Source organism: Lipotes vexillifer, unplaced genomic scaffold (genome assembly GCF_000442215.2).
Source record: "Lipotes vexillifer unplaced genomic scaffold, Lipotes_vexillifer_v1.1 scaffold360, whole genome shotgun sequence".
Lineage (NCBI taxonomy): Eukaryota > Metazoa > Chordata > Mammalia > Artiodactyla > Lipotidae > Lipotes > Lipotes vexillifer.
This window is the reverse complement of record NW_006787175.1, coordinates 360,565-384,186: the sequence shown is the minus strand read 5'-3', so window position 1 is coordinate 384,186 and position 23,622 is coordinate 360,565. Positions and strand designations below refer to the sequence as shown.

At 39.0% G+C, this 23,622-nt stretch overlaps 1 protein-coding gene across 1 annotated transcript; it reads right to left on the bottom strand.

The window, feature by feature from the left end:
* Positions 1-19,081: 19,081 nt before the first annotated feature.
* NDN (necdin, MAGE family member) lies at positions 19,082-20,717 on the bottom strand. The gene has a single exon (XM_007459891.1). The coding sequence runs from the start codon at positions 20,631-20,633 to the stop codon at positions 19,656-19,658; it is 978 nt and encodes a 325-aa protein (XP_007459953.1). The 5' UTR covers positions 20,634-20,717; the 3' UTR covers positions 19,082-19,655.
* Positions 20,718-23,622: the final 2,905 nt, after the last annotated feature.

Genomic DNA, 23,622 nt, shown 5'->3' with positions numbered 1-23,622 from the left:
GTGATATCTTTGTCTGCTTTTGGTATCAGGGTGATGATGGCTTTGTAGAACGAGTTTGGGAGTGTTCTGTCCTCTGCAATTTTTTGGAAGAAATTTAAAAGAATAGATGTTAGCTTTTCTCTAAATGTTCGATAGAATTCACCTGGGAAGCCATCTGGTCTTGGACTTTGTTTGTTGGAAGATTTTCAATAACAGCTTCAATTTCATTACCTGTGATTGGTGTGCTTATATTTTCTATTTCTCCCTTGTTCAGTTTTGCAAATTTGTACCTTTTAAAGAATTTGTCCATTTCTTCCAGCTTGTCCATTTTATTCTCATATAGTTGCTTGTAGTCATCTCTTATGATCCTTTGTATTTCTGTGGTGTCAGTTGTAATTTCTCCATTTTATTGATTTGAGTCCTCTCCCTGTTTTTCTTGATGAGTCAGCTAAAGGTTTATCAGTTTTGTTTATCTTCTCAAAGATCCAACTTTTAGTTTTATTGATCTTTGCTATTGTTTTCTTAGTTTCTATTTTATTTATTTCTGCTCTGATCTTTATGATATCTTTTCTTCTACTTACTTTGGGTTTTCTTGTTCTTCTTCCTCTAGTTGCTTTAAGTGTAAGTTTAGATTTTTTATTTGAGACTTTTCTTGTTTCTTGAAGTGATATTGAATTGCTATAAACTTTCCTCTTAGAACTGCTTTTCTGCGTCCCATAGATTTTGGGTCATCATGTTTTCATTGACATTTGTTTCTATGTATTTTTTGATTTCCTCAGTGATCTCTTGGTTATTTAGTAGTGAATTGTTTACCCTCCATGTGTTTGTGATTTTCACAGTTTTTTTTTTCCTGTAATTGATTTCTAATCTCATAGCATTGTGGTTGGAAAAGATGTTTGATATGTCTTCAACTTTCTTAAATTTACCAAGGCTTGATCTGTGACCCAAGATATGAACTATCCTGGAGAATGTTCCATGTGCACTTGAGAAGAAAGTGTATTCTGCCACTTTCAGGTGGAATGTCCTATAAAAATCAATTAAGTCTACCTGGTCTTTTGTGTCATTTAAAGCCTGTATTTCCTTATTTATTTTCTGCTGGGTGATCTGTTCATTGGTGTTAGTAGGGTGTTAAAGTACCCAGCATTATTGTGTTACTGTTGATTTCCCTTTTTATAGCTGTTAGCATTTGCCTATATATTGAGGTGCTCCTATGTTGGTTTCATAAATATTTACAATTTTTACATTTTCTTCTTGGATCAATCCCTTGATCATTATGTAGTGTCCTACCTTGTCTCTTGTAACAGTCTTTATTTTGAAGTCTATTTTATCTGATATGAGTATTGCTACTTCAGCTTTCTTTTGATTTCCATTTGCATGGAATATCTTTTTCCATTCCCTCATGTTCAGTCAGTATGTGTCCCTAAGTCTGACGTGGGTCTCTTGTAGGCAGCATATGTATGGGTCTTGAAAATGTTACAACCAAAAGACACAGACTGGCTGAATGGTCGCCCATATTTTTGCTTCTATAAATTCATCACATAGGTTTATAACATCTGAAATATCTATGATTTATAAACACTCTGAAGTGCATTGGATGTCATCATGAGTTAATACTTTTTCTCAGGGAAATTGGCTTCAAAGCACAGAGGTAATTTTAACATGTGAAATAAAATTTTTATTCCAAATAAGTTACAATTTTTAAAAATTGTAAAAAATTGAGAAAGTCCTGTTTAACTTGGCTGTCCTTTTCTGATAATTCTTTTTTAGTTCTGAAACAGTTTTTTCCCTATGTTGCCCCCCAAAATTGTTTTTTTGTTTTTTTTTTCTTTTTTTGCTCTGTTAATTTTTGTTGCAACCATACATAGCATCAGGCAACTCAGGTGCAGTCAGTTTGTCTTTTACTAGAATATTTTATGTCCTAGAAACAGTTTGTAGAATAAAAACCATATACATTTTGGTTTTATTATTCTCTTATCTTCATTCTCATTCTCAATGTATTTCCAAATTAGACAGGGCATTCTTCCTCCCACACACCTTGAAAATATAATTTAAATGCAAGCCAACATTTTGATAGTCCTTTTATGAGTGTAAACAATGACAGCCATCTTGTAGTCATGTGTCCATGGAAGCTGTCTCCTTCCGTTTCTATAAAGCTACCACTATCATTAATGTTTCTCCACGTTTTCAGAAAACTGAAATGTGACCAAAAACTTTATGAAAGCCTCAAAACCACAGGCAAGCATATGAAGCCCCATTTTAACACTGCTACGTAAAAGATGTGTGGGACATTTAGCAAGTAAGATCTTTTCATTTCATTTTCTTTGGCAAGGAGTTCATAGACTGAATGAAATTTGCCAAATTTACATTTGTACCATCTGCCAAATATGCTGATATATGAGCAAAGTCTAGTTTGGATTTGGATGAGATATCAATAATCTTCTGTTTTATGTTTTCTGTGGTTCAGTTAAAATTTTCATAGAAACCATAAAGATAATTTCAAGCCCCATTTTTCAAACCAAAATGCTTAAGGGCTGGGGATGCATTTTCTGTTGTTGTTGCTTTGATTTGACAAATAACTTAATATGCTGTAGAAAGATTGATGGTGGTCAGACCTGATGTAATCAGCTCTCCGTGGTAAGTGGCTGTTACATTCCTAATCAGAATATCCCCTTTTGTTGGTCCAAAGGACATTTTAGTTGCAGCTCACAAACTTTAGTTTCAGAGGACAACAGACATGATGGAAAGGAAATGAAATGATGAAGTATGTTTGTGTGGTATGCCTACACCAATTCAGTGGCTGCTATTTTCAGCTGAGCATTGGAGTCTTTTTAGGAGACAAAAAAAGAGAGAAGCTTTTGATCTTTTTAAGGTATTTGTTTGTTTGCCCCAACTTGTGAGATTCAGTCTCCATACAAAGGGAAGGCAATATGAAGATACAGGGAAAAGACAGCCATCAACAAGCCTGGAACAGATTCTTCTTTCCCAGTCCTCAGAAGGAACCAACTCTGCTGACATCTCGGTCTCAGATTTCTAGCTTCCAGAACTGTAAGAAAATAGATTTCTGATATTTAAGCCACTCATTCTATAGTACTTTGTTACAGCAGCCCCAGAAAATTAATGTAGAACATAGCACCTTCTCTACTATATCCAACCCCAAATTATTTTCTGTATATTGTGCAATCTGCTGTTTTGTTCATTTACTTTTCTAACCCCTTGGTATGTGCCCTTCATATGTCATTAAAATAACACAGTCATTTAACCTTTTCAGTGAAGGCTGGGACATGCTAGCTAGGGTATTGCAATTTTTCTCATTTTTGCTATCTGAATTCCTGGAAAACATGGTCAAAATATTTGTAAAGGTAAAAACTGTACTAGCACTAAATGGATATGAAGAAGAACCATTAATCCACAGGCAAAGTAAAATATGAACTAACACTCATGATTCCAGCATGCCTAAGAAGCATATTTAGATCACAACACTTCAAGTGTTGCAATAATAGATGGTCCATTACTGTGGACTGTAAATCATAGTTGCCAATATAACTGATCAGGGAATAAAACAAAAGAAAAAAATTAGTGACAGGAATGATGAAAAGCAGATAATACATGCTGTATCTATTTGACACTAAAATGCATCCAGCCTCTATTCTGTGGCTGCCAAATGACTCTACAGTTTTTCTCCAATTTTTTTTCACTCATATCCCAAACCTGGGATATATCACATTCCACATAGGGACTTCTTAGGAAGTGGAACTATCAGTGCTAAAACCAGGGCAATCCTAGGCAACCTGCTGGCATTTTGATAGGAATTGTTTAACCTACAGATGAATTGGATCTAATTACTATGTAATGTCTTCTGATCTTATAAACATGATGCTTCTCCCCATTTATTGATATTTAGGTGTTTGATTTTTTTATCATTGTTTTATACTTTTCAACATACAAAGCCTATACGTGTTTTGTTAGGTTTATACCTACCTTTGATATAAGTGCACTGGATTTTACATTTCAGTTTCTAATTGTTAATTACTAATATTCAGAAATCTAATTGGTTGTGTGTGTTGACCTTTTATCTTGTGACTTTACTAAACTCACTTATTAGTTCTGGAAGATTTTTGTTTTTATTTTTTGTATTTTTTTTTCCTAGGTAGTCAATCATGTAACCTGCAAATAGAGGCAGCTTTATTTCTTCATTGTCATTATGTAAACATGTGTTTTCTTTCCTCGTCCTATTGAACTGGTCAGGAAGTTAACTCCCAATGTGAAAAGGAGTGGTAAGAGAGCCTACTCTTCCCAATCTTCAAGGGAAGCATTCAGTCTTCCACCATTAAACGTTATGTAATGTTAACTGTAGCCTGTTTTATTTTTTGTTTGTTTGTTTGTTTATGGTCCTTATCAGATTGGTGATTTCTCTTCTATACCTAGTTTGCTAAGAATTTTTATCATGAATGGGAGTTGAATATTGTCAAATACTTTTTCTGCATGAATTGATACGAAAATGTGATTTTTATTATAAAGACTATGAATATGGTGTATTAAGATGATTGATTTTTTAATAATGAAGCAACTTTGCATTCCTAGAATAAATAAACTTGGTAGTAGAATATTATTCTTCTTTCATATTGATACATTAAATTTGCTAATATCTGCCGGAGTCAGCCATGACAGCCACTCCTGGAAAACCTCAGTCTTCTCCATTCTCTAGGACACTTCCAGGAATAACTTTCTCTCTTTTCACTTCCTTTCTGTCTTAAATTTTTACTTCGCTTGCCACTCCTTTGAGAAAATAGAGCACCATAAACTTCCTGTCACATACACAAACGTGCATACATCTAATCAGTCATTTTACCCTTCTGTCTTGTCCCTATAGAGAATGTATAAATGACTTTGTTTAGGGCTCGATCTCAACACTGGTCTCTTTCCAATGGTAGTGGAATATATTCGAGTTGTTGACCGTGACATGCTCAATTCTTTTTTTTTTTAATCAATCTTTAAAAATTGAAGTATAGTTGATTTGCAGTGTGTTAATTTCTGCTATACAGCAAAGTGATTCAGTTATATATATATATATATATATATATATATATATGTATATATATATATACACACATTCCTTTAAAAATATTCTTTTTCATTATGGTTTATCATAGGATGTTGAATATAGTTCTCTGTGTTATACAGTAGGACCTTGTTGTTCATTCATTCTATATATAAAAGCTTACATCTGCTAACCCCCACCTTTCACTCCATCCCATCCCCAAACCCTCCCCCTTAGCAACTACAAGTCTGTTTTTATATGTCCATGATTCTGTTTCTGTTTCATAGATAGGTTCCTTTGTGTCATATTTTACATTACACATATAAGTGATATCATATGAAATTTGTCTTTCTCCTTCTGCTTACTTCACTTAGTATTATAACCTCTAGTTGCATCCATGTTGCTGCAAATGGCTTTATTTAATTTATTTTATCTCTCTCTCTCTCTCTCTCTCTCTCTCTCTCTCTATCTATCTATCTACCTATCTATCTATCTATCTATCTATCTATATATATATCTTACATCTTCTTTATCCATTTAGGTTGTTTCCATGTCTTGGGAATTGTAAATAGTGCTGCTATGAACATGGGGGTGCATGTATCTTTTTGAATTATAGTTTTGTCTGGATATATGCCCAAGAGTGGTATTGCTGGATCATATGGTAATTCTATTTTTAGTTTTCTGAGGAACTTCCATACTGTTTTCCACAGTGGCTGTGCCAATTTACATTCCCACCAACAGTGTACAAGAGTTTCCTTTTCTTCACACCCCCTCCACTGACATGCTCAATTCTTAGGTCACTGAAGTTTGTCTTCTGTTAAAACTTATTCCATTGAAATTACTCTTAATTAGAGGAAAATGATCTATTTATTAGTAACTTCAGTGCACATTATTTTAGTACTTCACAGCTTAACTAAATTTAACACTACTCTCATCTTCTCTTTCACTTGGCATCTATAAAACCATAGATTTTAGGTTTTGCTTTATTCCTAATCTCTGTCCACTGTCTGTTTATCTTCTTTGAGAGTTCTGTCTCTGCTTATCCATTCAATATTTGTTCTCTGCAATGCTCCATCCTGCATCTCTTGCCCCTCATTTTCCAAGTTTCCCAAACTCCTTTGCCTTTAGGAAGTAGAACAGTAAAGTAGCATGAGGATAGCTAGTGCTCATGTCTGAGTGACCTGAAGTGTGGATGCCCTGCCTTAACTGCTCGGGCATAGCACAGGTTACCTTTCCAAGCCCACGCATTCTCCTTAAGCAACATCATTCACTCCCATTCATGGGTTCATGGAATCTTAATCTACATCTTCATTTTTTCTCTTAGGAATTTCTCCCCAATCAAATGGATGTCTCTGCTCAGATGTCTCACATTCACATCAAACTCAACATGTCTAAAGCTGAACTCAGCATCTTTCCACATAAACCTGCTTTTTCTTTGCTTCCAAACCCAAGAGTAGGTATTACTCAAACAGAAACTTGGCCATACTCTTTGACTTTTCCCTGTCCTTATTCCTAGCATTTAATCAATCACCAGTTCCTGTCAACTTTATCTCCAAATATTGATCATTTTTTCCCATTAATCTTCATTACTCATTTCCTAGTTAAGGTCACCATTATCTCTCACCTGAACTAATGCATACCACACTATATGTCTCTGAACTTAATCCTCATTATCTTATCTCTAAGCATCATTGGTCCTACTAATGTAACATCCCGCTCCACACACACACACACTCAAATGCTTATGGTATCTCAGCAACATTTGACACCACTGGCCAATTCCTCCAGCTCAGAATGCTTTTATTTTAATTTATATAATCCAATATTCTTTTGGTTTATTTTTCTGTCTCTCATTTAATTACTCTTTGGAGTCACTTCACCAGATCTTCCTTCAATACTAGACATAGAAATGTTTCGGTTTCCCAGAATACAATCATGGACACACACTTCTCTTTTTTTTTTTTTTTTTTTTTTTCTCACGGGCCCAGCTGCTCCACGGCATGTGGGATCCTCCCAGACCAGGGCACGAACCCGTGCCCCCTGCCATCGGCAGGTGGACTCTCAAGCACTGCGCCACCAGGGAAGCCCCGACACACACTTCTCTTTACCCTTTACACTTTCTTTCTGGATAAATGCATTGCTCCAATGAAGGGCAATGATTCATTCTCTTAAGTGCGGCATCTTTATTAATTGTCTACTGCATATTTTTCTTAAGATATTTCCTAGAGTCCGACTATGTAAACCCTTTATGACTTTTGCCCAAAAGGTGTTCTTCCCCCCTCTTCCTTAACTCATTAAATCACACTCCCATTCACTCTTGAAAAGATATCTGCAACCCCATGTCCAAAAACGAACCACAATCCATCTTCTTTTACATCATCCTCATCTCCTAATGGAGTCCCATTTTTGAGACTAACTCCTCTCAAATCATTCTGAATGTAATAGAGTAGTATTTGATCTATTTCTTTTGGGGGGGAATACAAATATGATTTATTATAAATTTGATTCAAATTTTCTAAGCAAGGTACTATTTCTTTTTGTCTCTTTTCTCGAATTTTTGAATTTATTTTTTATACAGCAAGTTCGTATTAGTTATCCATTTTATACATATTAGTGTATATATGTCAATCTCAATCTCCTAATTCATCCTACTACCACCACCACCACCGCCGCCGCTTTCCCCCATTGGTGTCCATATGTCTGTTCTCTACATCTGTGTCTCTATTTCTGCCCTGCAAACTGGTTCATCTGTACCATTTTTCTAGGTTCCACATATATGTGTAAATATACGATATTTGTTTTTCTCTTTCTGGCTTACTTCACTCTGTATGACAGTCTCTAGATTCATCTACATCTCTACAAATGACCCAATTTCATTCCATTTTATGGCCGAGTAATATTCCATTGTATATACGTACCACTTCTTCTTTATCCATTCATCTGTTGATGGGCATTTAGATTGCTTCCATGACCTGGCTCTTGTAAATAGTGCTGCAATGAAGATTGGGGTGCATATGTCTTTTTTTTTTTTTTTTTGCGGTACGTGGGCCTCTCACTGTTGTGGCCTCTCCCGTTGTGGAGCACAGGCTCCGGACACGCAGGCTCAGCGGCCATGGCTCACGGGCCCAGGCGCTCCGCGGCATGTGGGATCTTCCCGGACCGGGGCACGAACCCGTGTCCCCTGCATCGGCAGGCGGACTCTCAACCACTGCGCCACCAGGGAAGCCCCATATGTCTTTTTGAATTATCGTTTTATCTGGGTATATGCCCAGTAGTGGGATTGCTGGGTCATATGGTAATTCGATTTTTAGTTTTTTAAGGAACCTCCATACTGTTCTCCATAGTGGCTGTATTACTTTACATTCCCACCAACAGTGCAAGAGGGTTCACTTTTCTCCACACCCTCTATAGCATTTGTTGTTTGTAGATTTTCTGATGATGCCCATTCTAACTGGTGTGAGCTGATACCTCATTGTAGTTTTGATTTGCATTTCTCTAATAATTAGTGATGTTGAGCAGTTTTTCATGTGCCTCTTGGCCATCTGTATGTCTTCTTTGGAGAAATGTCTATTTAGGTCTTCTGCCCATTTTTGGATTGGGTTGTTTGTTTTCTTAATATTGAGCTGCACGAGCTGTTTATATATTTTGGGATTAATCCTTTGTCTGTTGAAGTGTTTGAAAATATTTTCTCCCCTTCTGAGAGCTGTCTTTTCATCTTGTTTTTGGTATCCTTTGCTGTGCAAAAGCTTTTAAGTTTCATTTGGTCCCATTTGTTCATTTTTGCTTTTATTTCCATTTCTCTAGGAGGTGGGTCAAAAAGGACCTTGCTGTGATTTAAGTCATAGAGTGTTCTGTCTATGTTTTCCTCTAAGAGTTTGATAGTGTCTGGCCTTATATTTAGGTCTTTAATCCATTTTGAGTTTATTTTTGTGAATGGTGTTAGGAAGTGTTCTAATTTCATACTTTTATATGTACCTGTCCAGTTTTCCCAACATCACTTATTGAAGAGGCTGTCTTTTCTCCACTGGATATTCGTTCCTCCTTTATCAAAGATAAGGTGACTGTATGTGCGTGAGTTTATCTCTGGTCTTTCTATCCTGTTCCATTGATCTATATTTCTATTTTTGTGCCAGTCCCATATTGTCTTGATTACTGTAGCTTTGTAGTATAGTGTGAAGTCAGGGAGTCTGATTCCTCCAGCTCCATTTTTTTCCCTCAAGACTGCTTTGGCTATTCGGGGTCTTTTGTGTTTCCATACAAATTTTAAGATTTTTTGTTCTAGTTCTGTAAAAAATGCCAGTGGGAATTTGATAGGGATTGCAATGAATCTGTAGATTGCTTTGGGCAGTATAGTCATTTTCACAATGTTGATTCTTCCAATCCAAGAACATGGTATATCTCTCCATCTGTTTGTATCATGTTTAATTTCTTTCATTAGTGTCTTATAGTTTTCTGCATACAAGTCTTTTGTCTCCTTAGGTAGGTTTATTCCTAGATATTTTATTCTTTTTGTTGCAATGGTAAATGGGAGTGTTTCCTTAATTTGTCTTTCAGATTTTTCATCAGTGTATAGGAATGCCAGAGATCTCTGTGCATTAATTTTGTATCCTGCTATTTTACCAAATTCATTGATTAGCTCTAGTAGTTTTCTGGTGGCATCTTTAGGATTTTCTCTATATAGTATCATGTCATCTGCAAACAGTGACCGTTTTACTTCTTCTTTTCAAATTTGTATTCCTTTTATTTCTTTTTCATTTCTGAATGCCATGGTTAGGACTTCCAAAACTATGTTGAATAATAGTGGTGAGAGTGGATATCCTTGTCTTGTTCCTGATCTTAGAGGAAATGTTTTCAGTTTTTCACCATTGAGAATGGTGTTTGCTGTGGGTTAGTCATATATGGCCTTTACTGTGTTGAGATAGGTTCCCTCTCTGCTCACTTTCTGGAGAGTTTTTATCATAAAGTGTGTTGAATTTTGTCAAATTCTTTTTCTGCATCTGTTGAGATAATCATATGGTTTTTATTCTTCAGTTTGTTAATATGGTGTATCACCTTGGTGGATTTGCATATATTGAAGAATCCTTGAATCCCTGGGATAAAACCCACTTGATCATGGTGTATGATCCTTTTAATGTGTTGTTGGATTCTGTTTGCTAGTATTTTGTTGAGGATTTTTGCATCTATATTCATCAGTGATATTCGTCTGTAATTTTCTTTTTTTGTGGTATCTTTGTATGATTTTGGTATCAGGGTAATGGTGGCCTCATAGAATGGGTTTGGCAGTGTTCCTTCCTCTGCAATGTTTTGGAAGAGTTTGGGAAGGATGGGTGTTAGCTCTTCTTTAAATGTTTGATAGAATTCACCTGTGAAGCCTTCTGGTCCTGGACTTTTGTTTGTTGGAAGATTTTTAATCACAGTTTCAATTTCTTTACTTGTGATTGGTCTGCTTGTATTTTCTATTCTTCCTGGTTCAGTCTTGGAAGGTTATACCTTTCTAAGAATTTGTCCATTTCTTCCAGGTTGTTCATTTTTTTTGGCATAGAGTTGCTTGTAGTAGTCTCTTAGGATGCTTTGTATTTCTGCTCTGTTGTAACTTTTCCGTTTTCATTTCTAATTTTATTGATTTGAGTCCTTTCTCTCTTTTTCTTGATGAGTCTGGCTAATGTTTTATCAATTTTGTTTTATCTTCTCAAAGAACCAGATTTTAGTTTTGTTGATCTTTGCTATTGTTTTCTTTGTTTCTATTTCATTTAATTCTGCTCTGATCTTTACGAATTCTTTTCTTCTGCTAATTTTGGGTTTTGTTTGTTCTTCTTTGTCTAGTTCCTTTAGGTATAAGGTTAGATTGTTTATTTGAGATTTTTCTTTTTTCTTGATGTAGGATTGTATTACTATAAACTTCCCTCTTTGAGCTGTTTTTGCTGCATATCATAGGTTTTGGATTGTCGTGTTTTCATTGTCATTTGTCTCCAGGTAATTTTTCATTTCCTCTTTGATTTCTTCAGTGATCTCTTCGTTATTTAGTAACGTAGTGTTTAGCCTCCATGTGTTTGTGATTTTTACATTTCTTTCTCTGTAATTGATGTCTAATCTCATGGCATTGTGGTCTGAAAAGATGCTTGATATTATTCCAATTTCTTTAAATTTACTGAGCCTTGATTTGTGACCCAAATTGTGATCTATCCTGGAGACTCTTCCATGCGCACTTGAGAAGAAATTGTAATCTGCTATTTTTGGATGGAATGTCCTATAAACATCAGTTAAATGTATCTGGTCTATTGCGTCATTTAAAGCTTGTGTTTCCTTATTAATGTTCTGTTTGGATAATCTGTCCGTTGGTGTAAGTGAGGTGTTAAAGTTCCCCACTATTATTTTGTTACTGTCGATTTCCTCTTTTAGAGTTGTTAGTAGTTGCCTTATGTATAGAGGTGCTCCTATGTTGGGTGCATATATATAATTGTTATATCTTCTTCTTGGATTGATCCCTTGATCATTATGTACTGTCCTTCCTTGTCTCTTGTAACATTCTTTATTTTAAAGTCTATTTTATCTGATATGAGTAATGCTACTCCAGCTTTCTTTTGATTTCCATTTGCATGGAATATCTTTTTCCATCCCCTCACTTTCACTCTGATTGTGTCCCTAGGTCTGAAGTGGGTCTCTCATAGACAGCATATATATGGGTCTTGTTTTTGTATTCATTCAGCGAGCCTGTGTCTCTTGGTTGGAGCATTTAATCCTTTCACGTTTAAGGTAATTATCTATATGTATGTTACTGTTACCATTTTCTTAGTTGTTTTGGGTTTGTTTTTGTAGGTTCTTTTCTTCTCTTTTGTTTCCCACTTAGAGAAGTTCCTTTAGCATTTGTTGTAGAGCTGGTTTGGTGTTGCTGAATCATCTTAGCTTTTGCTTGTCTGTAAAATTTTTGAGTTTTCCATCAAATCTGAATGAGATCCTTGCCGGGTTGAGTAATCTTGGTCGTATAATAGAGTAGTATTTTAAAAACATAATTTCAAATCAGTCCCAAAGTGTTTATTGTTTTCTATTTAATCCTTTTTTTTTTTTTTAATGGTACGCGGGCCTCTCACTGCTGTGACCTCTCCCATTGCAGAGCACAGGCTCCAGATGCGCAGGCTTGGCGGCTATGGCTTACGGGCCCAGCTGCTCCATGGCATGTGGGATCTTCCTGGACTGGGGCACGAACCCATGTCCCCTGCATTGGCAGGCGGACTCTCAACCACTGTGTCACCAAGGAAGCCCTATTTACTCTTTAATACAATTTGCCTGTCAATTCTGGCCTGTTGCCCCACATTCTCCTAATAATCTGCCCGTTTTTACCCTCTAGAATGCATTACCATTATTAGCATGATTTCTTAATCAAATGACAACACTGACTTAAAAATAAGCTGACTTTAAAAAATTAAATATACCACACCTTCTTTATCCATTGATATATAAATAAATTAAAAAAACATACATATATACACAACAGAATATTATTCAATCATGATAAGGAAAGGAAGCCTGTCATTTGCAACAACACGGATGAAACCTGATGGCATTAGGCTAAGTGAAATAAGTCAGATACAGAAAGACCAATATTGTTTGATATGTCTTATATGTAGAATCTAATGAAGAGGCAAACTCATAGAGGCATAGTGTGGTGGTTACCAGGTGCTGGCGTAGAAGTAAGGGTGATGGGAAGATGTTGGTCAAAGTGTACAGACTTCCAATTATAAGATGAATAAGTTCTGGGGATCTAATGCATAGCATGTTCTCACCACAAAGAATATGATAATTATGTGATATGCTGGAGTAGTTAGCTAACATTTTGTTGGTGATCATTTTGCAATCTATAACTGTATCAAGTCAACACATCGTACACCTTAAACTTACACAATGCTGGTCAATTATATCTCAGTAAATCTGGGAAAAAAAGAAATACAGAGATAAGTAGGTGGCTATTGATAATTGTTCAGTGGTTTGTAGATGTCAAGCTCAACATCTCTGTGATTTGCCTCTTTTCATTCTTGTCATCACATGATGTGCAATAGCTCCTGATATTCCTTCTATGTTCGTAGATGGAGTAAAATGTCGTGGGAAGGAAAAGCTTAGGTATTTCTTCTCTGTCTTAACTGGAACATCTCTGACAGGCTGAGATATCACATACTCAGCTTGTGCTGCCTCCATTACAGAGACAAACCAGAAGAGTGTTGGGGGTTGCTTGTTGCCCAGCTCATTTGTAATGCTGTGTCTTGTAGTAAAGGAAACTAGACAATCCACTTAATTAACTCTGGGTCTTCACATATGCTTGCTCTCTGCTCTTTGGTAGATATCTCCTAATCCTTCCAGTATCCACTGAAATGTCACCTTTTCAGAAAACTCTTTCCAGAGCATCTTATCTTAGCTGATCTCCTCCACCATTCTTTATCATTCTAACCAAGTCATTTATCTAATTATCTTATCCAAATGTGTGATTTGTATTTAACGGTTCACTTGTTTGTTTACCTCTTTATTGTGCTGTATCTGCACTGTGAGTCTCAGTAAACTCCTTGAGGCCAGGGGCCCTTTATGTCTAATTCACTAATGTGTACACAGAACCCAGCACATGGTAGCCTTATAGTTGAAATTCAACAAAAAAAATATTATATATATGTAATATTATATATACTATTTTAGTAGTATATATAATATTATATATATATTAATAAATATTATTATAAATATATATAGGTTGCTAATAAGGGGACACATGAAACCCTTTAGACATTGAAAAATGCATAATATATTTAAGGGCTCCAAACCCCTTGGTAGATGAAACAAAAAATAATGAGGTAAATTAAGAGATAAAGAGGGATGTTTTAGACCCCTGATTAGCAATCAGAAGAAAAGAAAAAGGAAGATACGTACTCAGAAGAAGGCCTTCTTTCAGCACAGTTACTTCTAAGGCTGTTGAGCTGTCATAGGATTAAAATTACTGACATCTTCAGGGCACTGAATGCATCTTCAGCACAGTATTTTTCTTCTCTTTATCCGATGTTCTAGCCTCTAGCCCATTCTGAAATTTATTTCCCATATTCTTTTTAGTAGATTTTCAGAAACTTTATAGTATCACTTGCTTGTGTATTTGTTCACACAACTGTTTCTCCACACAAATCTACCTTTCCCAAACCACTTTCACGTTGCTAATTCTTTCTCATCCTATAGACGTATATTTTTATGTCACTCCTCTTGGAAAGTCCAAGTTGGATGCACTGGTTTGAGCTCTTTAGCCTCCATACTTCTCCTGGAGTGGCACTCACTGTGCTGAAGTGTAATTCTTATTATTCAACTCCTTCTTTCAATGCACTGAAAGCTCTGTGAGCACAGGACAATGTCTAGTCTGTTCGCTATTGCATCCCTGACTCCTAACACTGCAAATGCAACATATTAGGTGCTCAATACACACTACAAATTAGTGCATAAAATAAGAAAGCATGTACAGTCAACTCGAACAATACAGTTTTGAACTGAGTGGGTCCACTTACAGGCATATTTTTTAATCAATAAATGCTTACTACAGGATCTGTGGTTGGTTGACTGCATGAATGGGGAACCAAGGATATGGAGGGTGACAGTAAATTTATTCTCCAATGTACTGTGGCTGGGTCAGCACCCCTAATGCCCTAACATACCCACCCCTAGTTGTTGAGGGGTCGACAGTAGTTATTCATACAGTTCTAGCAGGACATCAGATGCCAATTTCTAATCACCCTTGCTAGTACAGGATGTTGGCTTTTATTACATCTTTGATCAATTAGCATACAAAAAGTATCTTGATTTAACAGTCTGTGGTTGGATTTTTTTTTTCTTTCATTTTTTCACTTGTTATTTGTGTCATGTTTGGAGCACTAACCTGTTTGTGTCCTTGGCTCATTTACCTAGTAATAAATTATTTATTTGCCCTTTCTCCTTAAAAAAAAACAAGCAAAACTTTACACCTGTAAGTATAGAATGTCTATCATGAAAAAGATAAGAAATATTAAACATTGAGGGGGATGTGGAGAAAAGGGAACCCTCCTACAGTTGTTGGTGGGAATGCAAATTGATGCAGTCACTATGAAAACAGCATGGAAGTTCCTCCAAAAATTCAAAATGGAACTGCCATGTGATCCAGCAATTTCACTTCTGGGCATTTATCTGAAAGAAAATAAATTGCTATCTCAAAAAGCTATCTACAACACATGTTCATTGCAGCATAATTTTACAACAGCTAAGACATGGAAGCAACCTAAATGTCCATGGCAGATGAATGGATTAAAAAAAAAAAATGTGTGTGATATTCCACATAAAATGGAATATTATTCGGCCTTAAAAAAGGAAATTCTGCCATTTGTGACAGCACGAATAAAATTTGAGGGCATTATGCTAAGTGAAATAAATCAGACATAGAAAGATAGATACTATATGATCTCACTTGTAAGTGGAATAGAAAACAAACATACAAACTAAAAACAGAACTCATAGATACAGAGAACAGATTGGTAGTTGCTGGAGGCAGGGGTTGGGTGGTGGGTGAAATGGGCAAAAGTCATCAAAAGGTACAAATTTCCAGTTAAGATGAATAAGTCCTGGAAATGTAATGTGTATATGATGACTATAGTTAACAATATTGTATTGCATATTTGAAAGTTGCAAAGAGAGTAGATCTTAAAAGTTCTCATCATGAGAAAAAAAATATTGCAACAATGTGAGGTGATGAATCTTCACTAAACTTACTGTGGTAATCCATATATCAAATCATTACATTGCACAGCTAAAACCAATACAATGGTATAAGTCAATTATATCTCAATAAAAATAAAATAAATAAAAACCTGATAAATATTTGCCCATTTTCTTGGTGTATTCACAAAACTAACTTGAAAAAAATTGTTTATACTAGTTTTCTGTATTTTTAAATTTCATTAATTTCAACTTGTCCATGTTTCCTCTACTTTAGAGTGGTTGGTCTTTATTTACTATGCTTCCTTTTGTTTTTGCTATGTGGTAGAGTAGGTCTTTTATATTATTTTGAATTCCTTAACTCATATAACAAATACTTCTCAAGCATGTACATATGCCACTCCCTAAATTAGGCATCAAGGAAATGGTGAAAATGACAGATACAGTTTTTGCCTTTAAGTATCTTACATCCCAGGAAGAGAAATACAAACTTATTTATAAACAGCATGAGTGAATAGTTTAGGATACTATTGGAGGTAATACTAGGAGAACACGGCTGTGCTTTCAAGGCCAGATAGCGTTCCCACTGGAAGTGATGCTTATGAGCTGGTCAGGTAAAACTCAAGTGGAGAGGGCCATAGATGACTTTTCTTTTTTTTTCTTTTTTTTCTTTTTTTGCGGTACGCAGGCCTCTCACTGTTGTGGCCTCTTCCATTGTGGAGCACAGGCTCCGGACGCGCAGGCTCAGCCGCTCCGCGGCATGTGGGATCTTCCCGGACCGGGGCACGAACCCATGTCCCCTGCATCGGCCGGCGGACTCTCAACCACTGCACCACCAGGGAAGCCCCATAGATGACTTTTCAAGCAGAGGAAATACTTAACTGCAAAAGAAGTTCATTTAAAACACGTCTTCCTTTTTTCATAATGATACTATGAAAGTCATTTATTTTCCTCTCAGAATACCTTATATGCGGTGGCATTATACTCTATATTCAGTTTATAAAGGTCTTTTTGCCCTCCATGACTTTAATTAAATGAAGTTAATTAAGTGAAATATGCGTGTGGGTATTTGTAAAGAAGTGAGGTTCTGGTTGGCAAGACAGATGGAGAAAATGTCAGATGTTGTGGGGAATTAGGTCCTCTTCCCCAGCCGCAGCCGTCTGGGCTTCACTACACTGTCATCTCGGCTGGAACATCGAGGTTCTGCAGACCCCTTCCTGAATGACCTTTCCCAGCACCTTGTAGATGAACTTTTTGGAAAATATTTGACCAGCCCCCCCACAACCTTTCAATTGAGCCCAGCATGAAAATCCAAGAGCGATATTGGATGTTCCTTCCATGTGCCCCAAGCTGCTGTCCCTGCAGGACCAGGTGCCATGAATTAGCCCTGTTCCACATCTGGTATGCCTTTCCCTCTGGGTCTGGCTGCCTCCAAGCCTGCATGGGAGGTGAGCAGCCCTGCCCGCATGACTTTCTGGGGTCAGCTTCTCTTTGCTCATGATCCTGTCCTTCTCTCAAGATTTGGTCCTCTATAGCACAGGTGATGTGCCTGTGTCAGTGAGCTTGGGGAAGCTCTGGAGTGGTTCTCTCAGTCTCTCCTGGCAGAGAGGAAAGTAAATACAAACACTGAGAGGTGAGGGGACTGCCTGCCCGGTGACTTCTGGGTTTGATGAAAAAAGTGTTCAGGAGTTACAGTTGCTGCAAACAGAATTCGGGCATTAGAGAAAGTGTCTAGTACCCCGCCTTGGCAGGGGAGACAGCTGTGGCCCTGTTCCAGAAATGAGACATCCCAGACATAATTTTACATTTAAAGGGACAGATTTGTTTTGATTCTGCAGGAAGTTCTGGGGTGAGAGGGAGGTAATTTTTTAACAGTTCTAAAATGTCTGAGTTCACTTTGGCTCAGGGTAAGAAGTGGCATTGAAGCCAGGGCACAGCTGCCTGAGTTATTGCAGAAATGCCCCCTACCTGCCACAGACTTCATAGGACGTCTACTAAAAGGGATGGATTTCATCTAAGGACATGTGAGGCTTCTTCAGCACTTAGCACCTGCACCTGCCTGTTAAGTACTGTCATTTAAGTGATGAGAATCCTAGTTCCCAATTCAGATTATAATTCCCTCACCCAAATATAACTCCCAGGTTACTTCTTTTCAGGGTGATGTGACCTATGTGTTTGCCTCATTTTCCAGCTTCCCCAGAAATGGATCTGGCTTTAACCAAATGGTCTTTTCCAATGTCCTGAAGTTTGAAAGATTTTCAGTCTTATTAAAAGCCCATTTCTCTCTCTCCCCCTTGCAGGACTGAGAGTTTTATAATGAGATTTATCCTCAGGCACTGCCCCTCACCCCCTTCCTCACCCCATCCCACTCTCCGAGGGATTGCTTAGTGGCCCATTGCAATTCCAGAGTTGCTGGGTTGGAGACACCCCAATAGGCGACCTTCCCACCCCAACCCCACCTCCCTCTCCCAGGTGTCCCATGTGTGTTCCTCCAGCACCACTGGTTAGAGACTGCTCCATCATCCCAGTCCTTCAGGGAAGACCATGTTTCAAATCTTGGTTTCACTGCTAAGCAGGAACATGACTTGGCTAGGTCCATTAATCTCTCTGAAATGAATTTTCTTGATTTGTACAGTCATAATATGACTGCTTCCTCTAGAAGATTAATGTGAGGACTCATTAGAAAAATAAAACCCCTAGCCTTGTGTGAATGGATTGGGGGGTAGGGAGCTAAAAGTACAGACTCTAACAAGGAATTTTTTTAAAGGCAGAAACTAAAAGGCAGGAGGTAGGGGAGCAGCTGGAGGCAGGCGCGTAAAAGTATAGGCTATGGACTCATTCAATCTGAGTCCAAACCCTAGCCTCTCCTCACAGGAAGACATTATGATCTAGGGAAAGTTAATTACCTGCTTTGTTCCTGTATTTCCTCCATGGTGCAGATGTAACAAGTGCCTGCCTCACAAGGCTGTTGTAAGGATTAAATAAAAAGAGAAAATACACATAAAGGATTTAGTACAATGCTTCACTCTTTTAGTGCCCACAAAAAAACAGCTATTCTTTTTCATAAAATGTAGAAATGCAAGAGAGGAAATTACTCTAAATATTAACATTTATTATTTCTATGTGATGTGATTAGGACTCTGTTTTGGTTTTTATACTTTTCTCTATTTGTCAAAGTTCTGAATTGAACTTGTGAGTTCCATTTTGAAAATAAAACTATACACTTCACACATTTATGAGTCATGATGCATAGTGATGTCCCTGCCCTATTAGATGAAATAGTGGTATCTGTACATTTTGTAATTCCCATTCCCAACCCATAATATTTTGTTAAACAGATAAAGTACACTTTTCCATGAATGATTGTATCACAAGAATCTTTAATGTTTACTTTAAAGTTTACTCATGGTGGGGTTGTATCTGTGTTTAGTAAAGTGTGCCCATGTTGCGCCCGTTTCAGTCCACATCACCACACTCCACACGATGTTTCCTGTGCCCAGGGAGATCACAAAGACAGGGGTCTTGACTTTTCTCTTGGTTAGGCCAGCTTTTCTGGGGAGTTCTTCCAAACTCTCCAGGACCAGTCTACCCAATACACGTCCTCCGTTCCATGTAAAAGAATAAGATGGAAAATGTCTCAATGTATTTCATAAGTTTAGCACATCTCTGGTACAAAAAATTCAAGAAAGGTAGCACAAAAGCAAAAGCACCAACTGAGCTTACTTATAAACAAACATGCATGAATCCTACACTCTACCTAATATTACTGAAATTAATACATCATTGCATTAAAAAGTATAAAAGCACTGTACTGAAAACTTAAAAGTTACACGTGAAATACTGCACTGTGAATCCTGAATACTCTAATGTCCCACCCCCACCCATCCACCGCCCTGGTGAGGGGCAGAAACCATCCATCTGCCTTCAGACCTTGCTAGTCCTCGGAGACACTGTTGCGGGGGCAGTGGGCAGTGGGGTTGGCCTCCCGCAGGGCTCTGGCCTCTTCCAGTGCTTCCCTGTAGCGGGAAGGCCAGGCCTGAGGGTCTTTCTTAAAGACCCTGGCCAGGAACTCCATGATCTGCATCTTGGTGATTTCACGGCTGGCACGGGAGCCCCAGAAGAACTCGTACTCAGGGGGCTCGACGTGGGGGACGCGCTGGTACTTCAGGTAGTTCTGCTGGACGAACTCCTCGGTGATGAGCTTTCTCACGTCTCCGAAGGTGGAGTGCTTCTTCCAAGGCCTCAGCCCTAGGATGCGCAGCACATTCCAGACGGCACTCTCTCGGGCGCCGCGACCCTTCACGTAGATGAGGCTCAGAATCATCAGCAGGAGGCCTGTCATCGGCATGCGGTTGCTCAAAGCGACCCTGTCCAGCTCCTCGGGCTCCAGAGCTTTGACCAGCGAGAACTCCATGGTGTGTAGGCTGGTCAGCCTCAGGTGCAGCCCGAACACCCGGGCAAGGATGAGGCTGGTGCGCCGGAGGATGCTTCTGCACCACTTCTTGTAACTGCCGATGACATCCTTCACCATGTCTGGGAACCAGATGATCATCCTCTTCTGGTCCTTGACCAGAACGTACCACATGAGCTCGTGCGCCTTCTGCACCAGCTGGGCCGGGGCCGGCGGCGCCGGGCCGGGCTGCGCTGCGCTCGGGGCCTGGTGGGCGCGGCCTTCCTCCGCGGCCTGCTGCAGGGCCTTCGGGTCTCCCTCTTCGCTTGGGGCCTGGGGCGCCGGCGAGGCCAGAGGGGCGTCGGGCGGGCCTACGGGAGGGCTCTCCGGCCCTGGGAAGATCGCGGCCTGAGACGCGGGCAGAGAGGGTCCTCCGGGAACCCCGGGGCTGCTGTGCACCTCGGAGTTGCAGGCTTCGGCTGCAAAGTTGGGGTCGCACACATCCTTACTTTGTTCGGACATGTCTGCTCCGTCTGGCAAGGGCACGGCCGCCGAGTTCAGGAGCTCTTCGAGACTGCGCTCCCTCCTCGGACTCCTAGAGAGGAAGTGCGCGTTGCTGCGCGCGGCGCCTTCCGCAGCGGCTGGGCAGGGCGGGGCAGCGGCGGAACGGGCGAGTGCGCCTGCGCGTCCGCGGGCCTGGCAGGCGGGCGGGAGGGCAGGCGGGCGGGGCGCCTGGCGGGAGGGAGTTGGGGGTGGGGGGTAGTGAGGCCCCGAGGAGGGTAGAGGCTCCGCTAGAATATGGCATCAAGGATCACCACCCCCACCCCAGGCGTCCTGTTGGGGCTAAGGTCTTGGGGAGGAGGGGGCGGAGATGGATGAGCACTGGACAAGGAGCAAGTTTAAGGGGAAAGGTGGTAACTTAAGCTTAGGAGATGTTCAATTGGGTATATCCAGAATCAAGTTAAGAGATGAGTCCCAGAGCAAGACCTAGGCTGGTGTGTCAATTTGGCTTTCGGACAAGTGTGAGAATGTAAGCTGAGAGAACAGTCAGGATTGCTCAAGAAAATGTGTAAACTCTGAAAAAGATGTGGGAGATTGGAATTCTGAGCAATAATAATAAAAATTGATTGATTCCCTACCAAATCAAGGGTTATAAATGAAAAATGCAGAAGGTAGTCAATCTGTGTGCAGTGGAAACTTTCTTGAAGGTAATATACTAGTGACGTTCTTAGTGTTTTAATGGTCATTGATTTTGGTTTTCCACTTCCCTTGGGTGATTTTGATGTAATTTTTAATTTGTTTTATTAGGATCCCATCACACAGATTGCCGTGTTTATTAGCACAGACTTGTATGATGGCTTTCCCCCTGTTTGTCCAGGATCTTCCCTCCCCTTATGACTGCTGCAACCTCCACATTTGTTCCTGTGGAAAGTTCACCTTCTCACAGGACCCCACCCCCACCTTTCGCAGAAACTGACTGATCCCATGCTGGCAACCACACCCAAATCCCTCCCAAGACTTTTTTAAATTAACATAGGTCCCCTAGATCGTATATATCAGACTTTCTCAGATGACCAACGACATGAGATGTAACATATTGGTGTTTTTTTTCAGTTTTAGAAAACAAATCTGCAGTGGGCAAAGACAAAGCTGACACTCCCAGAGAAGCATCCTTGAAGAAAGGAATAGGTGCAGGAACCTCTGGATCCAAGGTTCCTGAGGATGACCAGCAACCCTGGTCTGAGCCAATGTGGTCTTTCAACCCTTCCTGGGTTTCCTCCAGCCGATAGCTTCTTAAGTATGCCCTCTTGAGTCTGGTTATTGTCAGTTGAAACCCAAAGCATATTTACAATATTGTCTTGACATTTCTAGAATCCTTTCTTTATTTGCTTATATCCCCTTTCTCATTTTTCACTTTATTTTTTCTCAGGTAGATTGACTTCAAACGGTCTTCCATGCTGTTTTTCTGTCTTTGGATTTTCATGCTTGTATCACCTTTAGCAGGACCACTCCCACACCAGTCCAATAGCACCCCTTAACCTCTTACTTCACAAGGATAATTCCTACAGATCATTCAGATATGCCTCAGTGGGATTTTTTTCCTGTTCATCATTTTCTTCTTTAATTTATAGATTTCTATTTTTTTAAAATATCTTACAGGGTGGTGTCAGTTATATTAGTTTTTTTTAATTACGTAAGAATGACTCAAATAGATTGATTGCCCCCATTCTTCTTAAAATCATCCTCATTTCTTGCATTTTATCTCCTCTAATTTTCTTCTTGTTTTCTTTTTCATTTTTTTTTTTTTTTTTTTTTTTTTTTTTTTTTTTTTTGTCTTTTTCATTTTTTTTTTTTTTTCTTACCTTTTTTTTTTTTTTTCTTACCTTTTTTTTTTTTTTTCTTACCTTTTTTTTTTTTTTGCGGGATGCAGGCCTCTCACTGTTGTGGCCTCTCCCGTTGTGGAGCACAGGCTCCAGACGCGCAGGCTCAGCGGCCATGGCTCACGGGCCTAGCAGCTCCACGGCATGTGGGATCTTCCTGGACTGGGGCACGAACCCGTGTTCCCTGCACTGGCAGGCGGACTCTCAACCACTGCGCCACAAGGGAAGCCCTGAATATTTATTCCTTTCCTAACTGTTTGGGTTAATGATTGTGATCGTTTAAGGTATTTTTAATAATGAAAATGTTTGAACCTATAATTTAAATCTCAGCTCAACTTTAGCCATGGACCATAATTTTGCCATTGTGAGATTATGAAAATTACATCCTCCTATTTCACCTTCCTAGATTTAATGAATTAATGATCACAAGCTTGAGCACAACAATTAACACTTATATAGAAAAAGTAGGAAAGCAATTTTACAAACAACGATTTTAAAATTATAGGAGCTACTGCTGCTGTGGGATAACAGAGCTCTGGCCAGAGAATTGCTTGTGTTTCAGCTGCTGCCTGAGCTGGACTTGTCCTCATTTTGGTGAAGTTTCCCATGGTCAACAGTAAACTCCTACCTCTGCCACAGCTCACTCCACACCTTTCTTCTATTGGGAGGGTTGTTTAATACTATCCCAGAGCCTGTGGACTGGAACCACTATGAGGGATTATACTCAGAGGGTTTAAAACTTTAGAACTGATCCCAAGTTTGAAACCAAGTACAGAGTAAACCCCTAGTGCTGCTCACCGTTGGAGCCCAGCTGTACACCTGCTAATGTGATATCATTTTCTTCCAGGAAAAGTTCGGCTGAAGAGGGTGCATTTCTCAACAAAAAGAAAATCCATGGAGAGGGGGTGGAAAAAAGTAAAGCTTGGGATATCCCTTAAGTAGAGAAAGTGCAACTGCAGATGTGTCATGGGAGAGGACAGTAGCTTGATGGCTTGATAGTAACACCTAATAAGGTGTCTCTCCATAACCCAGAGATGCAGACCTTCAGAGAGATAAGATAAAAAGGAAGATGACAACTATGGGTGGAAGAGGAAGTCATTACTCATGAGGCATCCAAAACTTCTTTAATT

Bases quoted from the DNA above. Each gene is read 5' to 3' on its own strand.
- NDN (XM_007459891.1), bottom strand. From the start codon at position 20,633: ATGTCCGAACAAAGTAAGGATGTGTGCGACCCCAACTTTGCAGCCGAA.